Here is a 21,931-nt window from a genome sequence, read left to right on the forward strand (position 1 = left end):
ACTTAGTGAGTACCGAGGGAGCTGAGATTTCTTATTTTGTGCATGCAGGGCAGAGAAGGCTGCTTTCCTTAAATGTTTTTTAAGTTAAATATATAATTTCTAAGAGATTAGTTTTTCTCAAAAATACCTTTGTTGATTTTGAGTTGATCTGAAAAATTTTCATTTGGAAATTCAAAAGAAACCTGCACCTGAACACACAAACCAGAAAGCATGAACTTTGAGGTAGGTATGTTTCCATGAATATACATAAAATTGTTAGACAAGCAGAGAAAGGATTAAGATAGAAATGGAATTAACATCCACTATTTTTGGCTTAGCTTCAGATAGCTTATGAGGGAATCTAGGCCGCTTTCACTAATTCCACTGAACTACTTTAAAGCAACAAATGTGTATTTTGCTATGACTTATGATTAAAGTTGTGACCTACATAACGCAGTGGTAAATTTCATTTCAGAATATTAAATATCATGTATATTATCAATTGAAAGAGATTCACTGACAAACTATAATTCCCAAATGATTCAGTATTTTTATATTCCACGCATATACTTTCAATTACAATTTTGACAACGGAGCACAAGCGGAAATAAAATCGAATAATTCATGACAAATCATGTCAATATATATAACAAGCTTTCATGCAATACAGTATTATCATGTGTTATTCTGTGTGATCATAGTTAGCTCCTGCGTTATTTATTTGCTAATGATTCTCAGAGGCAAAATTTTGCCTCTCTTCCCCGCCGTGCCTGGTTTCACAAGAATGATGTAAAAAAGCATCCACCTCCCTCCCCCCAAAAAAGAAAAATCAGTTTACATAATTATAACAACAACAAGAGATATTGGCATATCTAAGTGTATATGTTAACAAAATAAATCCAGTTATGCTTGCATTTCCTCCAAGAAGCAAGAAAAACTGCAGAGATGCCGTAAGACTAATACGGCTGCTGGATTCTTTATCCCAGGAAAGAATTTCTCGTTTTACGTAATCTCAAGCAACAATCTGCACCTTAACTTAGCAAATTATACCGTACTGACTATGCACTTTTGCAAATACTCTGTTACTACATTAACTGAGGATGCTGTGATGAAGTTTGAATTTTGTAATCAACTAAACAGTATGAGTTAGCTGCAGAATCTGAGGAGAGACAAAGAGGATTTAACTTTCAACAGTATTTACTACAAAAATGTATACAATGCCAGAGACTCTTGGAATTATTTCTCTGTAATTTTTTTATAGTTTATTTTTCCTTTGTGTAACTCTGTTCTCTACCCACACACAAAGCCTCTAATAGTGACTGCAGACTGTTCCTCCCTTCCTCTTCTCTTCATTTTCTTACAGTCAGGAGAAACGTAGTGTTTTCTTTCTTTCTTTCTTTCTTTTTTTTTAAAAGAAACATCAGAGAAAAAAAATCTCCAAATTTACTTTTATACCTTCAAAGGCAGCATCAAACTACAAAATAAGTGATAAAATCAGAAGCCAGCTTCAAAGATGAGAGCACTAATATGTAAGTGTGGACCTTGGAGGAGTTAAGTGATCTAATCCATACCATGATTTTGAGATTATTGATTTCCAGTCCCAACCAGGTTCACCTCACGATGAACGCCTTTTCTGCGAAGACACGCGCTGTTTGGGGAATATAAGGCTGTGGACTAGAATTTGCTGCTTCCTTGGCATCATTCTGGCGGTGCTGTGCATTAGCACGTGCCAACCTGTGCAATAACAGCTTCGCTAGACAAACACAGAACTTCTGAAAGAGCTCCAAGCACCAAGATAAATACACGTATGTTTTATACCAAGAGAACAGTGTGATTTTAATTAACTTATGAGATTTACTCCAGTAGAAGGCTGCTATATCTAGGTTCTTAACTCTATTTAATCTTATTACAGACACCTTGGTTAAAAATTTGAAAAGGCAAGAGGAGTTTATGGTTAAAATGAAAAAACTTTCATTGCAGCCAAAGCAGCAGTTGTCAATTAGCCACAAACATCGGTGACACCGGCCTTGTGACACAACACAGCACACACAAATACCAAAACTTCTGCCTAAACAAACAAGCTACGCTGGGGACCAGAAACAATGAGGCACATAAACACTGTGGTCTGGTCAGGCATTTTCTTTCTTTCTTTCTTTAAAGTAACGCATCTTCTTTTTAGGTATCTACAACTGAACTTCTCTAATACATGCTTACCATGGTAAAATCACAGAAAAAAGGGAATGTTTTTCAGTATGACATTCATTTATTTTAGAGCTAAATTCATTTATTTTAAGTGAATAAAAACAAAAAAAATAACAAAACAATAAAATAAAAATAACCTACAGAATTTGTGTATGGTCATGCCTAAAATTTTGCCCCTGTCTGCCCACATCAAAAATTAGTGGTAACTTGCACAAGGTAAGAAAGTTCTCTTTTGAACTTAGGCAGAGAATGACATGCTAGTGTTAGGAGACCTGATGGCCTCTCCTTACTTATGCTCCCCTTAAAAAATAGCCCATTAACAATGATCATTAACATCTACTGTTGTTGGGGGAAGAGGGTGTCAAACCACCTGAAAGGCACTGGCAAAACAGGATTAGCCATAGTAAAAAGCTTAGAGATTCAAGTATCTTGGATTATTTTTGTTGTTGTTTCGTTTTGAGAGGTGTAAGTGAAAGGAAGAAATAGAGGAGTTAAAATAGGAGAAGTTCACTCGGGAGGGAACTTCAAAATGTTTCTCTGAATTCTGTAAATGAAACTATACTCATACAACTAGATTAATACAGAATGAGGTTGAGGCCTCAATTACTTAACTTTTAACACATCATCATCATCTTGACTTTCCATTTTGGGATGGCACTGTGTATTAACTACGCCCTGTTCAGTTCAATCTGCTAATGACTCTTCTACATTTTTTGGGTCACCTTATAATATTTCCAGCATCAGACAGATCTACAGAACAAACTGTTCCGGGCATCTACAAATGCCATCAGAAGCACAAAGTAGGTAAGTGCATTCTTTGCATATGAATGAATGAGAATATTTTCAGTTATGACAAATTGCTTTTGCTTCCCTTGCACCACTAGAAGCAACAGTGACAACAGTGCATATTTGATCACCATAATTCACTTTGTACAGAAAGGGGAGTACAGTTGACAGATTAGACAACATGAAAGCAAAAAGATATGACACTCAGTGCTTAGTGCAGTAAAAGCATAGATCATAGCATTTTACATACATATAAGATGACTAGCCACATATTTTCTATCATCTCTGTTAATTTTCACTTATGCTATCTAGCGTGGGTTAAGCTTTCCAGCTCTGACTCTCTCCCAGCTGAGGCTGAGCACGCTGGACAGACATCTCTCTGCATTGACCGGCAACAAGATGAAGAGGAAAGTGCCCATTTTATGGATTATTAATGACCTTCAGGTGTTTCCTAACTCAGGGACCAACCGGAGACCTCTTCCCTCAAACACTGAAGTTACCATGGCTATCTCGGCTACCAGCGACCTCACCCAAACAGCTACCAACAGATTCAGACTTTTGCTTACACACACACCCCTCACGGCATGGTGACAGGCCCACCGCGTCCCCAGTTATCCCAACAGCACAAGTGAGGCATGCAAGCGGATGAGCATTCCCTTTTAAGAAACAGCAGGGTCATCCCACAGCCCTTTCAGGGACCTGCCACAGGCAGGCACGCAAGAGAACCGTCTGTTACTTTAGGAATAAGCCTTAGCTGTCATTCAGATACTTGCTCAGATGTTTATCTTCTGAACTTGGTTAAACTCAGCTTTTAGATGAGACTGTAGCCCCAAGGCTGAATCTTGGATACAAGTAAGCTATAAAGCCTGCTTAAACCACTGCGTGCTTTAGTAAAGAGTTTAAGCCCCTAGTCAAAGGCAATAAATCAACATTCAGAACTAAGAAAGGAAAAAGGCTGAAATGGCACTGGTAAACCTCTGAGCGAAGAAAGGGGAACTAGAAATTCAGAATTCTTGAAATATGGCTAAAATTAGAGTGCCAGGAGAAGTGGCTGAGAAGTATGAACCTAAAGAGGCTATTTTAATAACAATTTTAACTCCAAGAAGGACTGTTCACACTGGGTGTAAATAAGTTATTAGGAAACCAGAGTGGGGTGCACTGTATCACAAGGGAGATGTGGTGGGATGTTGTCTTTACACCACCACACAACCATTAYGCAAGTGTGAATCCATTTCACCATCTCTCTTGACTTCTTATTAAATCATCTGTCCCAGAAACAAATTCAAAGATCTGCTTAGGATTTTGATCTTTTTTATATATGAAATTTATGCAAAACATCACTCCCACTATGCCTCCATGTACACATAGAAGGACCTGTGTTTAAGCTACCCTACAATATATCCCAATATAAGAACTCAAAAATCATGAAATATTGTACAGTCATTGTTTAATGCTTGTTGTTACTATACTGACAGCTTATTTTAACATTTGCCTCTTCAATCAGAAGGGTTAGAAACTCACTAAAAAGGTCAGCTGATATACTCATATAATCAGCTGATTTCAGAAATTGGGGCTTTATAAAAGCCATCAAATATCATGAAAGCATGCAACACTGGCATAGAATCAGGCACAGTGTATGCCTACAGAAGTTGTTTGTTGATATAATTCCCTTGCTGCTTTAAAGTAGAAGAGTTATGCAAAATGAAACTGTTAATTCAACTGCCACATTTACGCTGGCAAGAATAGCTTGCTACTGTTATTCACTAGCAGCACAGAAATCTTTTGAGAGTAACATTTTATAATTTCTTTAGGAATTAATCCTTAATGCACAAAGTTTGCAATGACCTATCTATGTTTGGATGCATTTCAGAAAGACAGACACTAATGAACCTTTTCCTCTTCAAAGCAGAGGCTCAGTTCCCATTCTACGTACTAATCAAGAGGGGACAGGGTCAGTCTGGTATCAAACTCATCCTCCTCAGAGCTCCCTTTCTGCGGCCTCACTAACACTCTTCAGTCCCAAACACAGCATCCCCATGGCAGCCCACTGACCTGCAACTGCACACAAACACGTGGCCACAGCTCGCTCAGAAAGCCTCTACCCACCCAGGCCCAGGGCTGCAGGCTGTGTGCATCTGGAGCCTGTACTTGCAGGCTGACTGCAGAGCACCAAGAACATTAATACTGTGCAGAAAATCCAAAGTCAGGCTGTGGCCTGCCTCCAGTCCCACAGGGAGAGCAGGTACACATTAATGCGATCTGCTTACAAGGCACCAGCAGTTTGCACGCCTAAAACTCCACTCAAACTAGCTAGGTGATTAAAATGTCCACTTGTCAATTAATGTGTCTTACTAGAAAATAACCAACTCTTCCTCTTCGCTATTTGCTTGAAAGTTTAACAGTCAGAGGGAAAAAACATTAACTTATTCTGGATTAGTATCCCTGTCCTATTGATGTTGTAGCTTTGACCTCAGGATTCAGCATGGTATTTAGCTACTTTGGAGTGAGGGCAATAAGATATTTCACCCTGACAGATGAACGTGTGTCTGACACTTACCTAAAGCTCTTTGTCGCACAGCGTGTGCGAGCCGCAGACAGTTACCAGGTACGTGCTCTGAGCTGTCTGGAAGCAAGCGGCCAAAGTGTAAGAGCTGAGCCTTCACCTAACACACTCAGGCTCCCAGAAAGGCTTATTCACTCGGGTTCAGTGCTGTGCTAGCAGTGGTCAAAGCTTTATAACTAGTTAGGGTGGCAGAAAAGGCAAGCTCAAATCTGCCTCAAAAACAGTGACTAGACTTAGCTGCAAGCACAGGCATTTTCAGAAGCGTTCATGCATCATCCTGAACAGAGGAACAGCAGTTCCTATAGTGGCAAACAGAAAAAAYAGTGACACTGAAAATATAAATAAAAGCAACAGAGTAACCTGCAGTTCTCCAAACATCTCTGTTAGGATAAGAGAAAAGAATATTTACAGATTTGAAAGATGTCCTGTCAAAACAAAGATGTTTTCAATGTTCTTCTACACATAACAATTGTATCTCTTTCCTGCCTACAAGACTGGCAAGGTGTCCAGTTTATGTAGCAAGACCTAACAGTTTGTCCTCATTTCTGGTTCCCTCATTTTCCCCTGTATTATACCAAGGACAAAAGAATCTCTTTAATTCTTTATGTAAATGCCAGTGTTTACACAAGCTGTACATGGAACACTGGAGAAGAGAAGCATTCAGAAAGGCTACACACAGAAGCTGCTCTGAGCAGTGGTAGGCAACAGAACCAGACTGACTTCTTGATTATGAAAAAGAATTGCTCAGTGATTAGAAAGAGGAAACAACTGCTTTCTATTTCTTTCCCTCACCACTGACATAATGCATGACCTTGAGCAAGTCACTCACTCTGTGACTCAGTTTACTCATCTGACTCAGGGATTAGATACAGAAGCCTCTGATGCAGGTATTTAAGGCTTAATTCACAATTATAGATCACTGAAATCCCAGGATGAAATATATTGAAAAGAATATATTCTGGTCCCATCTAATATTTTGTTTGAAACAAATGAACAGAGCATCTCTTTAAACAGCATTCTTACTGCACTTGCAGGAAACTCATCTTACCAGTAAAGTTCAGATATTACGTAGCCTCAGTAGCATCAGTTTAAAGCACTCCCTCCTCCAGCTCCCCAGTGGTAGGTAAAGGCAGGTAATCCTAAGGATTTCAAATACATAAAACCAAGGTTAACAGTAGTTCTACTTCACAAGTGCCAACAGAGTTTCTCAAATAGGTATCATATGTATTTAACATGTATATACACACACATCACCAATACGTATGCTAATAACAGATACATTAAGTAGCAGTGATTTATTGTCTTTTCCATCTTCTTAAACAGGAAAAGACTTGGCAACCTCTGTCTAGAGGGGTAAGAGGAGCTGCACACATACTGGCGATTAGAGGACTGAAGCCTCTCTCGTATGAGGAAAGGCTGCAAGAGCTGGCCCTGCTCAGCCTGCAGCAGAGAAGACTGAGAAGGGATCTTATCAGTGTCTACAAATACCTTAAGGAGGGGTGTCAAGAGGGTGGGGCTGGACTCTTCCCAGTGGTGCCCAGTGACAGGGTAAGAGGCAACAGGCACAAACTGAAACACACGCAGTTGATCTGAACATGAGGAAAAGCTTCTTTACTGTGAGAATGACAGAGCACTAGGACAGGCTGCCCAGAGAGGTTGTGGAGTCTCCTTCTCTGGAGATACTCAAAACCTGCCTGGACATGATCCTAGGTGACTCTGCTTGAGCATTCTGGTTGGACTAGATGATCTCCAGAGGTCCTTTCCAACCTCAACCATTCTGTGATTCACGTAAGTATTGAAAAGAACTAAAAAGCAAATCTATCTAAATATCTTATAGAAGATAAGCTCCTACTGTCCTACTGTAGTATAAGCTACCTTTAAACTGCATAAGCAAAGAATATGGGAAGCACTGGAAAGGGTTTTCTCTCCAAAACTGGTATTTCATTATAAATAATAGTTACTATGTTGGAAAGAGGCAACCATATCATCCCAGTTACTCTGTGGTCTAGTCAGACTTATGTGAGCAACTATTATCTTTAATTTTCAGAAACAGGAAACTTACCTCTATTCTCTCAGGACTGAGAGAGAAGAAAAACATTTGAGCTTGGCTAGAGGACCCATACTCACAAGATGCTGTCCAAGGCTTGTTCGACATTAAAGACCATGGGGAGAACAAAACAGGACAGAGCTAAACAGCAGACTAAAGCTTGCAAATATTTTAATCGAAGTTCAGTGTGTGAAGAACTGACTCAAGAACTTGTGATTACACCCTACTCTGTAGAAACAAGCATTCCCTTCTTTTGGCTAATCTCAGTCACAAAATCAGCTGCAGAAGTCTGTTTCCTTATTAATATTTAGTAATGTCATAAAAGCAAGATGTTGAGGTGTAAAGATAGAATGAATCAGGAGCTGCAAGACTCATGCAGGTTCCTGTCATCACCGAAATAAAGGAAGATCCCACATGTAAGATGTTGACAGCTAGCAGCGAACTCTTTAAGCATCTGTTGTTAACTGCTAGCAACAAGGTATCAATCCTAAAGAATTGTTAAGTCTCTCTTAAAGGAATTCTTTGTTTTTCAAACATTTGTTCAAGCACATTCAAGATCAAAATAGACAAAGTCCTAAGAAACCTGCCTGTGATCTCAAAGCTGTCTCTGCTTGGAGCAGGAGCTTGGACTAGATGCTCTTCCAAGGTCCCTTCCAACTTGAATGATTTAATTATTTTGTTTGCATCATTTTTGTTTTCATTCAGTATTACTAATGAGAACTTTTCACATAACTTCTTCTCATCCTAAGCCTCAAAAAAAGGCTAGACTGTGCAGCCATTACCATGATTTTGTAGTATTGAACCATTTTTTATTGGTTTAATGGGATCTGCACTATTCTTTGAAACAAAGTAAACGGGAATCACTTTTGAAGTCAACCACAAAACTGATCCCTCTGTTCTACAAGTGAGGTTATATGTACGTGTGTGTACATATACGCAGATCTTTTGTAGAAAGCAACAGAATAGTTTTAAAGTGCAAGTCTAAAAACAATCCGTCTCAGAAGATTTAGAATGAGTTTGTGCACTTATCTCACCAATTTCCACATCAAGTTTGCTTAGTTTATGAGTTAAAAAGAAAGTCAGTCCTTCCAGTTCAGCATAGATGAGTGAGGTTCTGCCAGTCTCACGCATCATTGACAGGAATAAAGCTGAGGACCTTAAAACTGCCCAATCCCATTAACCTTCATTTGCACAAACGTTTGCCCTTGCTAAAGCTTAATTGGTAAATATTCTGCAGCTGGAAAAAAGACTCCCACTCCTTTCCCTATTCTGTATTAAAACCACAGGGCAGGGCTCAAGCAGTAAGCCATAATTTCTGAAGAGGTAGGATTTTAGATGTACAGAAGGACAGCAGTCCCAAAGGAATCTTTTCATTAACTGAGACTTCTGTTGCTACAGGTAATTTCTCTGAAATGATCTTTACTCTAAGGATCTGTAGCAGCTTTTGTAAAGGGAAGAGAGGACTTCCCCTACCATCCATTAAAGAAATGATAAAGATATTCCTACAGGTCAGTTCTGAAGATCTGAACTTACATCCGAACTATCAGCTATTGTGGCTTCAGATTCATTCAACAGTTTTAGCCCATCCATAAAAAATATTGCATCAAAGGTCTTAACCAGAGACTGGCTCACTTAATATCTCTCAGCTCACTGCCTTCTTACTGTGTCCCTCCTGCAGAAATTCCAAAACACTGTACTCCAGCGTTCATTTTCATTCCTCTTGCCTTTGCTTTCATACAAAAAAGATGAGCTCTCTTGTCACAGAAACATCTCAAAAAAAAAAAAAGAAAAGAAAAGAAAAAGAAAAAAGAAAAGAGAGAGAGAGAGAGATTGGTTGTTCCAGACCTCCTGGAATTTTAAATAGCTCAAAAAGAAAATACGAAGCTTTTTCACATATGATACTGTACACACATATACCCTTACAGTTTACACTAGGCACACAAAAAAAACCCCAGCATTCTCTGGGAAACGTACATCATTACATGCTAACTATTAATATACGCTCAAGTAAATATTGAGGATGTTACCTTAAGAAAGAGTATCAACATAAGCTTATCATATTAGGTGGTGGTGGGGAAGTAGTTTCAGGACTATCATAAGACTGCTTTCTACATGTCTATTTGTAGATTAAGTCAGTGTACAGATCCCCTTTTGCAAAGGCCAAAATTCATCATCCTATTTTGTTTGCAATTCCCCCTCCCCATATTTGTATCACTTATTACTGTACAATGAAACTGCAAAAATTAACTAAAACACCAGTGCCCACAAACCTTGTGGAGCTGCTCATGGTCACAGGAAATAAATAAATAAAGTGATGCTGATACAGAAGAGCAGAGTAAAACATCATTTGCAGCCTATAATTTGTTCCATATTGTTGTCCTGGAATGATTTTGGACTACGCACAGCAAAATATTGTGTATATCTACCAAAGATGAACTTTTGCTTCCCCTAGGAAATAAGAGGATTTTCCCATGACTTGAAGGCCACTTGTGACAATAACAACATGACACAAGAACAAAAGTAGAAATTTTATTTCATCTGTGTTCTAGAAGTATTTTTTTTTTTAACAAATCAGAAAATGAATAAATACTACTAACAACTTTCTCTGTTTCCTGGGCCTTTTTGAGTCTGTGTTCTCTTGCAAATCACGTAACAGCCTCCAACACCCACTGCTAGGGGCTAGTCAAATATGCTTTTCATTTTTAAAACATTAACTATAGGGGAAAGGAATGGAGAATTCAGTCTGTTTAAGGTCCAAAAGAACTGCTGAAGGAGGAAGAGGATTTTGCTGCACAGATCTAACAAGCTTGCAGACAGGTGCAACGTTATCTCACTTGCACAGCAAATACCTCTGCTTACCTGCAGTGTTTAAAAGCTCTCTCTCATTTATACCATTTTGTGATTGCTCTCAGCAGAGGGAAAAATTAAATTTCATAAGGATAATGATCACAAATGTCATTTTTTCTCTCTTAACCTCTCCCTCATACATTCTTATCTTTTAAGTGCATTTCGAAAATACATAGCTTACTATGGAAGGAGAACGTGTATTCAGAGTTTTAATTTGGTGTGGTTATTTAATGAGGGAATTAGGACCTTTAGTATTGTACACCAGCTCAAACACCACAATAGTGCAAACAACTGATCAATTATGCAGTTACTGAACTGTAACCACAGTTCCCTCTAAAGTTCAGCTACAATAAAAATTGTCTGGATGTCAAAATCAATAAAACCCTATAATCAGAGAAGAGTGTTTTTAAAGAGGAACTGAGCTATAACATGAAACTCTCCTCTCCTCCTCCTTCATAAATGAAATCTTCCAGGTCTTTGAACTCAGGTTTTACTGCAGTTTTGGTCCAGCAAACACTCAGACACACACTTAACTTTAAATATGCAGACAAGCATTCGCAGGCCTTAATCAGCATCTCTAAACCTTAGTGTGAGGAAATCACTGGTATTTTTAAATCAGATGAATATTCTGAAATCTRAGTTACTATTTCATAGTTAGAATTCTATAAGCAGAAACAACTGCCTTCTCTCTCTYCCCCAAAGTGCATCACCTCAAATCCTTACTTTTAATCATAGAAAGTTATAAGCTACGACATACATCTAAAGCAGCCTTTTACTATGGTTTCTGATTTAAACCACTGGCTCCAACAAAAATAAAAAGCCAAAACAAAACAGATCTTCAAGTTTGAAAAGGACAAGTTTCTGCCTGGGAGAAAATTTTTTGAGTCATTCTAAATGGTGATTAATCAAAGAAGAGAGATGAGCATGACAAAGCCGAGAGTCAAAAGGTGCTGAAATATTTTTCAGTTTTTCTTTGGTGTCAGGTACGAACTTCTTAGGAGCAAAAAAACAACCCGTGTGGTACCCAATGGCAGAACACAAGGGAAACCATTCTGACAGATAAACAGAAAAAAATAACAACATAAAGCTATACAATTTACTCCTCTCTTCCTTTTCTTAGTATAAAAACCACCACATGTGCAAAATATAACAAATAAGCATCTTTATAAGCTTGTGGGTGTACAGAGAAACAAGACGAACAACATTAGAGTCGTCACCCCCCCCCCGAAATAGTGACAAGTATATGCTATAAACACATGTTAAAAGACAAATAGGTAGTACACATCTAAGTGAAAGACACCAGCATAGGAAAAAAAATTACCATCTGCAAAAACAAATCAGATTTGGTGAAAGCTCGGAGCCTTAGACCCTGCCTTTTTAACAGAAGAGAAAACTCCCCAATTTCTTTCCCCTTTCGGTCCAGCTGTCACCCCCCTGCTGCCGACGCAGCACTTACAGAAGCCTGGGTCTGTCTCTGTGCAGCTCCTCTCCCTTGCCCTCATCTGCTCGGTGACTCTCAAAGACCTGCTTGCAACCGGAGAGGACTCGGTGTCCTTACAGGAGGCGAGGGAGCGGGCAAGGCGCGCCCCGTCGTCCTCACCTTCCCCCTGCTCGGGGGCTGCACAGCCAGCTCTCCCCTCCGAGTTACGCGGAGGGGGTTTCAAATGGATGCTCAGAAACTGAAGGAGAACAAAAGCCAAAARGAGTTCGGGTTTCCCTCAGAAACCGGGCTCCCTGATCTGCCTGATGCTGCTGGCACTAAGGTGGGTAGGTGGTAAGGGAAGCAGGGGGCTGGTAAAGAGCACTGAAGCAAAGAGACAGAGAGATGGGGGCTCCTCTGCCTGGAGGTGACGCCCCTTCCTGCCCCCCCTTGGCTGGAGAGGAAACAAAATGGAGCCCAGGAGGGAGGGAGGGAGAGAGATAATCCTGCTGCTTCATCTGATTAGAGAAGCAGGGCCTGTGCAGAGCCAGCAGCTCCGCCAGGGAAGCCCACGGAGGGGAGGCAAAGAGGGGCAGGAAGAGGAGGAGCAGATGGAGGAGGAAAAGAAGTGAGAAGGGAAAAAGGATAGTGATAAAAGCTACATGAAGGAGCTGGTACCTGGGCCTGGCTGCCCTGGATGCATTCACTTTCTACCTTCATACAAATGGGAAAACGCCAGTAGGAAATACACACTGCTTCTAGTACCCCAGAATAAAAAAGGAAAAAAAACACAAGCACCGCCAGCGCCAAAGCCAAGCACCCAAAAAATCAGAATGCATCAGTCATACGCATGCATAGATTGGGAGCAGGGATGTCCCAATGGATGCAAAAGAGTGAGATCATTGGAGCTAGGGAGGAGAGAGGATAAGAGCAGCAGGCTACAAACAAGTGCTTACTTTGTGGTGGACAGGACACAACCCAGAACAAATTTGCTGTTGCAAAAGTGGCTTTGTAGGGTGCCACGTCCCCACGCCCACCCAGGGGAAACACAGTTGTTTGGCATGGGGGACAGACTACACCATCTGTCCTGCCTGGGAACAAGCAGTCCAACTCCATGAGGCCTGGGAAGACACGTGAGGTGCTGGCACCCACCACCATACACTACTGCAGCAAGAACGGGCACATGTCTCTCTTGTGAAGATAAATCTCTTCTTTCACTTACCTTTGACTGCTCAGCTTAGCGCTTTCCCATCAGTCCTGCGTTTTCTCTACAAAACAACTACACACTTTTTTTCTAAACCCTCTGTGGAAACAAGTAACACAGCTTTCCCATTCTAGATTTGCTATGTGCAGCAAAGTTATCAATTTTCATTAAAAGCAGCAGAGTGTGCCTCAGCGACTGAGATGCTTGTGACTGATTTTCAGAAAAGGCAGACATTTCTAGAACTCATGCTTGCTCCCACCACATTTTAGGAGGTGTTTTTCAGACAACCAGAAAAGGTATACAAAAGAAAAAAAGCACAATAATTAAAGGAAACTTGGGGCAGGGAGGGAGGAAACTAGAAAAATCCAGAGGGTAAGCAGGTGCCCAAAGGAAAACATAGCCTTCTTTAAGAGTACAGGGGGGATTTAAGAAGGAAAAAACTGTAAGAGGAACCCCCTGAAATAGTACAAACTATCTCAAAAGGCTACATTTCCAGGCATCTGTAACAATGCTATAGGGATGCAGCTTTTAGTTGTAGATATGTTTCACATCTAAAGAGAAAAGGCATAAGGTTTCTAAAATCCAAATCTGGAGAGTTTATTCTGTGTTTGTCTTTAACAAAGTTCACAGCTAAAGAAATCTGAAAATGCAGTATCTTCAGATACATTAGGTTAAATCCAGACAACGTTGGTGAATTTCTTTTGGGAGAAGAAGGGAAAAATTGTTTTTCAACAAGATCTTTGCTGAACAGTTCTGCTGCTATAGCTCATCCTGACTAGCATTCATTTCCCCTGAGAACTCCACCTAGGGTTTTAACATGTGAGAATTTACTTAATTTCAGGAAATTTAGGTCCGAGCCCTGAGTCATGGAAAAGTGCTTTCAAAAGTAGCTTTTAATAATCCAGATGCCTGAAAAATCACAAGAAAGCAAGCCCTATGACTCTGAGCTGCTTTGTGATGTGAGGGAAGGCCATCAGCCCTGCCTGCCCATTAAGAAGGGCACCACTGGGCAGAGCTGTCAGACCTGCAGATCAGCCCATAGGAGCAGGCGTTTGTCACCCCGTCCCCAACCAGCCAAGCTGGGCTTTGGCATTCAAGACAGTAGAAGCCCAGTCCTTGCCCCCAAAGGACTTTGCCTCACCCAAGATTCACTAAGTACACTTTGAGTGGGAAAATCATCCTGATTTTTGAATTCTCACTCATGAGTCCTGAAACCTTGTACTAAAATGCCACCCTCCTTTCCATTTATAACTCTACAGTCTTTCCTTGGTGTGCCTGGACTGCTGCCTTCTATAGCAGCTTTTTCTTATTAGATGAGGTGATCTGGACCTGCCTAGACTGCAGGTGTCAAAACCTCTCCACGAGGCTTGAACTTCCTGTGCTCTGCTGCTGGCAGAGCTGCTGCCAGGTTTCTCCACCACCGAGATGGCAGAGCCAGCCGTCCCCAGCTGTGCAGGGCCCCGCTGGAAGTTGCTTGCAGTGTGCTCATCCAGCTCTGCCCCTGCTGTGTGAGGGTGGCACCTCTCCTCGGGGCGGGTGGGCACACACACAAACTCTGCTACGGCTGAAGGCTCTGTATGTGAAACCCTGGAAGGCTGGTGTTCGCCATCTGATGATTCAAAGGCACTTAAGCCAGTGAAGCTGCAACCTGCAGCCAGGCCAATTTTAGCTTAATGCACTTCTGGAATACATTGTAGCCTAGGAAAATAATGTAGCCCTCCAGGAACAATACCCAGTCCTATGAGCAACATTGCTCATTTGCCTGAACGTCATCTGCCACAGTCAATTTGGATCAAGTCTCGAGTATCTCCACTGTAAACTACTTCTGTGCATTCCTGAACAGGAACAGCACTTTAATGCAGTTTGAGCCTTCAAAATAATAGCGAAGGCACCAAACCTAACTATTACTCATATATAATCAGTCAGAAGTGCTYCACTTTGAACATTGCTAATCCCCTTTACTAAAACTGGCATTCTATTTAAAGTGCCAGATTTGCAATTTTTTCTTGTGCCTGGATATCCAAGCGAGTGCCAGTCAGTCAGGTATAGCTAGTGCAGAGCAAGAGTTTTTGTGTGTGCTCTAGGTGAACGAAACATCTCTGAAAGTACAGGACTGACAGCCACCTTCAAATTGATGTTAAACTTCAAATTCAAAATTTAGATAAACATGCAACAATTGTAGTGAAAGGATGATTTACAAATAGAATCCATCTGATTACATATTAATGCTCTACTCTAGAAAGCAGTATCATTTATGTATAAACGCTTAACTTACAAAAAAGTCTGAAACCGTAGATCTCTCACGTACACGAGTTCCTCAAGAAAACGTGCTCTTACTTTTTGTACTCTAAATTTTCAGACTTCCCAGTACTAAGAACTAGACCCACACAGGGACTTAGTAAAATAGTGCTTAACTATCTACATCTAAATAATCCTCAGAATCACTGCCCACTTCTATTTATTACTAAAAATATGACTTTAGATGRCTTTAATGGATTAATTCAATCCAATGAGTATTCTGTGTTACAATAACCGAAGACCAAACCGTTCACCATAGAGATCCTTATTGCCTGAGCAGCAATACAAAACATATAATAGCCTAATAAAAAGTTACGGTTAAAAAGCAGTAATGGCCTTATTCTTCAAGGAGTCACTATACATATAACACAACTGATCAATGGAAAAAAGCCATTCTTGAACACCTAATTAATGATATGCCAGGCTTAGGGGAGGCCTGTATATTTATTTTCAGAAAAGAACAGCTATCAGACATTGAGCAGCATACTAGTTTCTACTTCCGTCTGAGAGAAGGTAACAGCTGGTTAGACAGACTAGTTGTAGCAAGCATGGTCTATGAATAAGCCTCTACTCTGTCATTTTATTTTTCTGTGAAAAGAAGGAAGACGATTTGTGTGGGCTTATCTCATCTACTGGTTTCATAAATTTATTACTGAAATTTGGCAGGTCATCTAGATTCATCTTCCTTGAGAATAATGCTGTAATACTACTGGCGTGACTTCTTTCAAGCAGCAGCATGGATGTGGTACTCTTTTCTTTGAGGGATTATTCTTTCTGAAAGCCTTCAGGCTTTTTAGTATTATGAAGGCTGGTATTTTTAAGCCGTGTCATCTCCTTTCTTTTTCCATCTTGGATTTAAGAGCAGCTTTCTCAACAAAGCAGACTAGCTCTGCTTCTATTTTGCCTTGGCAGTTTGCAAGGCAGCCTGCTGATACAAGCAATTTCAAAGACCTCAGAAATGACTACACAGCTACTTTTTTTGTTGTTTTGTCAAAGGAATGGGACAATAGCTGATTCCCTCTTTTATGCAGTTATGACACAAAATCTTAAATCTCATCTTGAAATCAAGGGACTGTCACATGGGCACTATGCTCTCACTTCCCTTTCACACAGATCTCATTTCCTCCCATGCACCAGCACCAGAGTGTCTCCCTTGTTTTCTACGATTGGTTAATATCCAACAGCAAAAAGCAGTAATTAATGGCAGGAAAAAAAACCCACAAAGCTAATTTCTGGGTAGCTTTAAGCCGCCTTTCATGCAATAAAGGTTTTGTCCTTTTTGAGAATTTAATCACATGTTTAGCTTTGCTTTGTGTTTCATGGCTAGTCTTCCATCTGTTCTGTTATTCTCAACTGGAAATGAGGAAGCAAGAGAGCACCATGTGAGCCAGGGGGGCTCCCAGGGCCCGCTCCCAGACTCCCAGACTCCCAGAGAAACAGCACAAAACATTATGCTTGCTGAAGTCACCAATAATACCGTCCTATACGACTTTTCTTCCACCAATATACTCCTGCAAATGTGTGTTTGAAGTCTTTCAAAAACATATTCATGTATATAGCACTACTCCTTAGCTCCCATTTCTGAATGGGTGATTCAAAGAGTTACTTGGTCTTTAGACAGCAAATAGAAACAGAAGTATGTGTGTCTTTTCTGGGTCCCAGCTGTTGCTTGCAGCTTAGTGCTCTGTGTACTGTGGAATAAGTCGGTCTGCTCTTCCGACAATTAGCTCTATTCAATGGGAGACAAGCATCTAAATAAAGTAGACTTCAACTCTGATGCCTCAGTTTCCACATGTAAAATGAAGGAAACAAGATCAACAAAAAAAATGGAGAAAGCACTGGGGAAGACATCATACCAGAGGGAAGCACTGCAGCCTGGAAGCATGATTTCCAATCCTTATGAACTTTGGAAAAACAAAACAAAACAAAACAGAATAACGTGGTTACCTGGTGGCCTGTGGACCATGGTTTGAGCTCAATGCTCTTGTCCAGTCTCCTTTTCCCTGGACAATGTACTGGTCTCCCTAAATTCTCTCAGATGAAGTGAATGGCCAGTCCAAGATGTGCTGAGAAGAGAATATGATGGAGTAAAAGCGTGAGGAAGGACAGAGATTGATCATAGCTTCAGGAAAGTTGGGGTAATTTGAAGAGAACTTAGATACGGTCTCTGTGTCTGCTGCTTATAGTGGACCATCTTCATAATAGGGATAATCCTTGTTTGAAACAAAACCAAAATTATTACGCAACTAATACCAGGGTAATGTTCCAAATTAGACACAAGCAGAGAGTAACAGTGCTGCATGTTAAATAAGACCTGTGCACCTATAAAGTAGTGTGCACAGATTTCAGAGGAGCCCCATAGCAAGGAAATAATGCTATTTCAAGTGTAACCAGTGCCAGCAAGAGTTCAGTAGGATGGAACGTAAGCTCTAGGCTAGCTCTGCCTTCAATAATCTGCAGAGCTGACTCTGTGACAGATTGAAGTGCAGTAACAGTGTTTATGCAACTCAGTTTTGTTCTAATCTATTAGTTTATGTAACCTTTGCTCATGGACATGCTGACTCATAGTTCTCAGGAACCTACAAAAAAAATCTCCTTTTTTTTTTTTTTTTAATCCCTCCCACTCAGCCTGTTTGCTATACAAAAAAAAAAAGATAGTCATCATGCTCTATTTCATTCTCTTTGAAGAAAAATCAGGTTGAAAAGGAAAAAAGGTAAAAGTGTCTTTACCCGCACATAAAAACAAACTCATAACAAACTGAGTAATGGGAAGGTATATGCCCTTTAAATTAGCGTTTCCAACTGCCATGTGAACCATTCAAACTACCCTGTGAATGCCAGTCTGAAAAACTTTACTTAGCTCCTACAGAAAAAATTGCTTTCTAGCACTCAAACGTTACCTTTCTCAGTAGAATGGTGCAACAATACCTGGCAAAGTTACTCTGACTCTTCTTAGCTTTAAGGATTTAATTTAAGTCTTTCCATTGCTCTTGTATTTCTTAGAAAACCTGCACATACACTTCCTGTAAGAAGCCAGCAACAGGACCAGAAAATATTTAGCGTTCTGGCTCTAGCAGTCATAGTTTCAATAATTACTGCCTCAAGCCTGCCCACATCAGCTCATTTTGGCTCTTCCTCCGAGAGTTTACCCCTCGGTACTTATAGTACTCAGTACAAGCCCCTCAGGCTTGTTCGTCTGGCTAGGCTCTAACCTAGATTTGTGAAAGGATTTGAATTAAAATGAACTCATTTTGAATTTTTTTGCTAGTGACGGAATACTTCATGTTACCATGCCCTAAGTGCAAGTATTTTGTCAGTGTCGATTGCTGAAGCTCCTAGATTTGTCCATTTACAGTACTCCTGCTAGTCTACAACTCGGGAAACATTCCCTTTCCATCAGCACTAGGGCAGCTCCAGGGAATCCAGCACAATTAGCCGGTATCAATAAAGCCCGGAGGAGACTAAGCCTGTCGTTACTGAGCTGATGAACCCAAGTCGGATTCTTTTCTCAGTTCCATTCATGGCCCTCTGCAGATGTTTCTGGAAATTGGCCAGATGTGATTTACTATCGGCTAGACTGGCTGAGTTGAATACATCACCTACCAGACAAAGCAGGTGCTTCCGAAAAACTATTTCTATGCAGATGCCTGCAGTACCAACAAAATCAGTGGACAATAAGGTCAAAGACAGAAAACTTTAGCTAATTTAAGTTTTCCATCAAGTAGCTCTACTTGTTTAATTAATCAGAATATGTGGATTAATGTATCAAATTCTTATTTGTAATTCTTGTGCAACCCAACTAGACTCTACACAACAAAATTTTGTCTAATATTAATCAATAGCATTTTAAAAAATGTTTTAGTGCTAATGGAAATTTAACAGATGCAAAACAAAATGTCCACCTTATTCATCGAGCAGGCTGCATACAGGCTATCAAATGTCTATGAAGATCTCTCCAGCTGTGCTTACAGTATTCACTACATTTGTTAGCAGACAGTCAACATTTGTTAGAAAGATTGTTCAAGCAACCCATAATTTCAATTTCCAATTTCTCAAAGGTCTGCAATAAAGATCAAGTTTTCTTTAAAACAGAGCATACTTTATTACATTGTGGCAGAAACATAATATTTATCTGCCAAGATTTTTTTTCTTTAGAATTACTATGTAATTCTTTTTAAGATGCTCAACCAGCATCTTAAAAGTAGTAGTTTATTACTACTACTAAAATTTGTTTTACAAGAGGAAAAACAGTCTTATATAGTAAAGTTCTTGGAAAGATTTTTCTGAATTAAAAGCTTGCACTTAACAATCCCCTATAACAATACTTTAAAAGAATCGCAAGTTTAAAAAATTTATACTAAATGAAGAACTCAAAAGACCTTCTTAATCAGAAGTATGTTTATAGGAGTAATGTTATAGCAGATTACAGTCTAACAAATTATCTACAATTTCCCAGTTTCCTACTACCCAGAGATTTAAAATTACAGCACACACTAGGGAGAAGATGGCTTTATACAACTAATGAGAGGAAATTATGAAGTTACATACCTACTAGATATAGGAATGCCAGAAATACGCACAGAACAGCTGGTTAATAGTAAAATTATCTACTACATTATTTCACTACAATTCATTTTGCTTTTGTAGAAAAATTATTTCAGTCTCCTTTGTTTCAGATGTGAAACTCTTCAGTGACACTCCTGGCTATCTATCATTTCATTTCATATTTCATTTCTATGCCCTTATATTGAGGATTCATGTGCAAGTCAAAGACCACTGAAGGCACTTGGAATTGGAAGGATTTGTGGTTAGAGCCCAAGGCATAAGGTGTATTTGGGAGAGGCCATTACATATTTGATGCGCACCAGACAGTATCATCTACTAGACAGTGTCATCTAACGATACAATACAAATATTCTATAAATGCAGCAGGTCATCCTTACAGTTTGTTGCAGAAGCACTATGAGAACAAGCACAGGACTAGTCTTTGCAAAAAATCCTTCTACATGTTCATACAGCCTCCTGACAGATTCTGTGATCACACTGAATCATTTATTCTGGCAGAGCCAAAAGCTAGGTCTAGACAAGTCATTTAGCTCCAACACTGTGCAGCAGTTTTCAAATTGAAACCCAGAAGAGGGAGCCAGAGAATTGTGACTGGCCTGCAATCTCCCAGARGCTTTGCAAAGAGAAAGGGATCATTTGCGCAGACGAAATAAGTATTTATATGAAAAATTTGTGCTTTTTTCCTGTAAACTCAGAATTTGATCTTGACATCTTGAGCCTCAAGATCTTGCTGCAGTCTTGCCAAGCTTTTGGACATCAGCTTCTTAGACAAAAAAACATGGGATGGCAACTACAAATCTGCAGTTGCCATATCCAGAATGGTTTTGTGTGTGCCCTGCCGAAACAGCTGTAAGTAAATGCAAACAGATCTTCAGCTTTCAGTATTTCATTCCATTCGCATATGCTCTCAAAAACAAAAATCAAATTTTGCTCTCAGTAGTAATTGTGTAGTCCTATAAAGCTGTACTAGTTAAGGCTATATAATTGCTACACTTCACAAATATTTGTGATTTCATGCTTTCCTGCACTTCACCCAAATCTCATGATGCATTCCTGCCTAGAGACAAGTTTGCCTGCTCAGCAATCCCTCCCCATTTGTTTTTACAGTTCTCATTGGTTGTTTACATTACATTAGGTTTGGCCTAAATCCATTCTTTATTCCAGAGGGAGACTAAGGAAATATTACACAAAATAAAAACCAGTCTTGCCTTAGAGCAATGTTTGTTGTTCACACTACAGCTGCATGAACAATTCAGATTGCATGTGTACAGAAGTGGTCTCCCAAGGCCCTCCTCAAAGTTAAGATCAGTATTACCAAGACTAAATGGTTTATAAAACCAGGACAGAAAGCCAGGCATCGGCCTAAAAAGCTTTAAAGCCATGCAAACCAGAGTTTCACAAGTAGTCGTCTTTGCGGAAAAAAAAAAAAAAAAATTCACAGGCCTTGTGCATAACTTTGAGAATTTGGAGCTTATTAAAAAGTCTTTTTAAAGGAACATTTTGTATTGTTTTGTTCTTAAAACGGCAACAGCTGCTAACTTTCTTAATCAGTGCAATTTGCACTCACAGAAAAATATCAGGAGAACATGTTTCAGCAAAAGCAGGCTTGATATTGCTGAAATTCCAATCGTAAAACACAGGAACAAAAAGCCATTTAAACAAATAAAAGGTCATATCTTTTGCATTCTGTTCCATAAAGGGGAAAAAAAAAAAACTCATCTTTAAGAACTTTGTTGTTATGTTGATTCACAGTGAAGTACAACTTTGGACAGGAGGTGGTGCTACAGCTTACATAAATATTATGATTAGGAAACATCTATAATAAAAGTGTACTAAGACCAGAAAGAAAAGGCAGAAAATAAACATCCTGAGTTCTGCAGAAGTGCTGATATGTGGAATTTACTTATGCATACTTTCATATCTGTAGATATACTACAGTACTGCTGAAAAGATTTGTAAGAAAGCCTTAAAGGAAAAAAAAAAAACACCATCCAAACACACAGCTGAAGCACAGGCATT

The 21,931-nt window shown here is 39.7% G+C and overlaps 1 protein-coding gene across 7 annotated transcripts in view; it reads right to left on the reverse strand.

Moving 5' to 3' along the window:
* The window catches only part of GPRIN2 (G protein regulated inducer of neurite outgrowth 2), a 40,300-nt gene that overhangs the window by 6,225 nt on the left and 12,144 nt on the right, over window positions 1-21,931 (reverse strand). For 5 of the 7 annotated variants that reach the window (XM_085323666.1, XM_085323667.1, XM_085323665.1 and 2 more), the window contains 2 exons: window positions 17,294-17,412; window positions 6,579-6,669 (listed from right to left, as the gene is read on the reverse strand). Coding sequence is in view for 1 of the 7 variants with exons in the window: in XM_085323663.1 (XP_085179789.1) it covers window positions 11,881-11,926 (46 nt within the window). In the remaining 6 variants the exon portion in view is untranslated. Of the gene's footprint in view, window positions 1-6,578; window positions 6,670-11,880; window positions 12,280-17,293; window positions 17,413-21,931 lie in introns of those variants that run through there. The other 2 variants (XM_085323669.1, XM_085323663.1) reach the window with 2 other exon arrangements.

This window comes from Rhea americana, unplaced genomic scaffold (genome assembly GCF_003343005.1).
Source record: "Rhea americana isolate MKP2758 unplaced genomic scaffold, rheAme1 scaffold_86, whole genome shotgun sequence".
Taxonomy (NCBI): Eukaryota; Metazoa; Chordata; class Aves; order Rheiformes; family Rheidae; genus Rhea; species Rhea americana.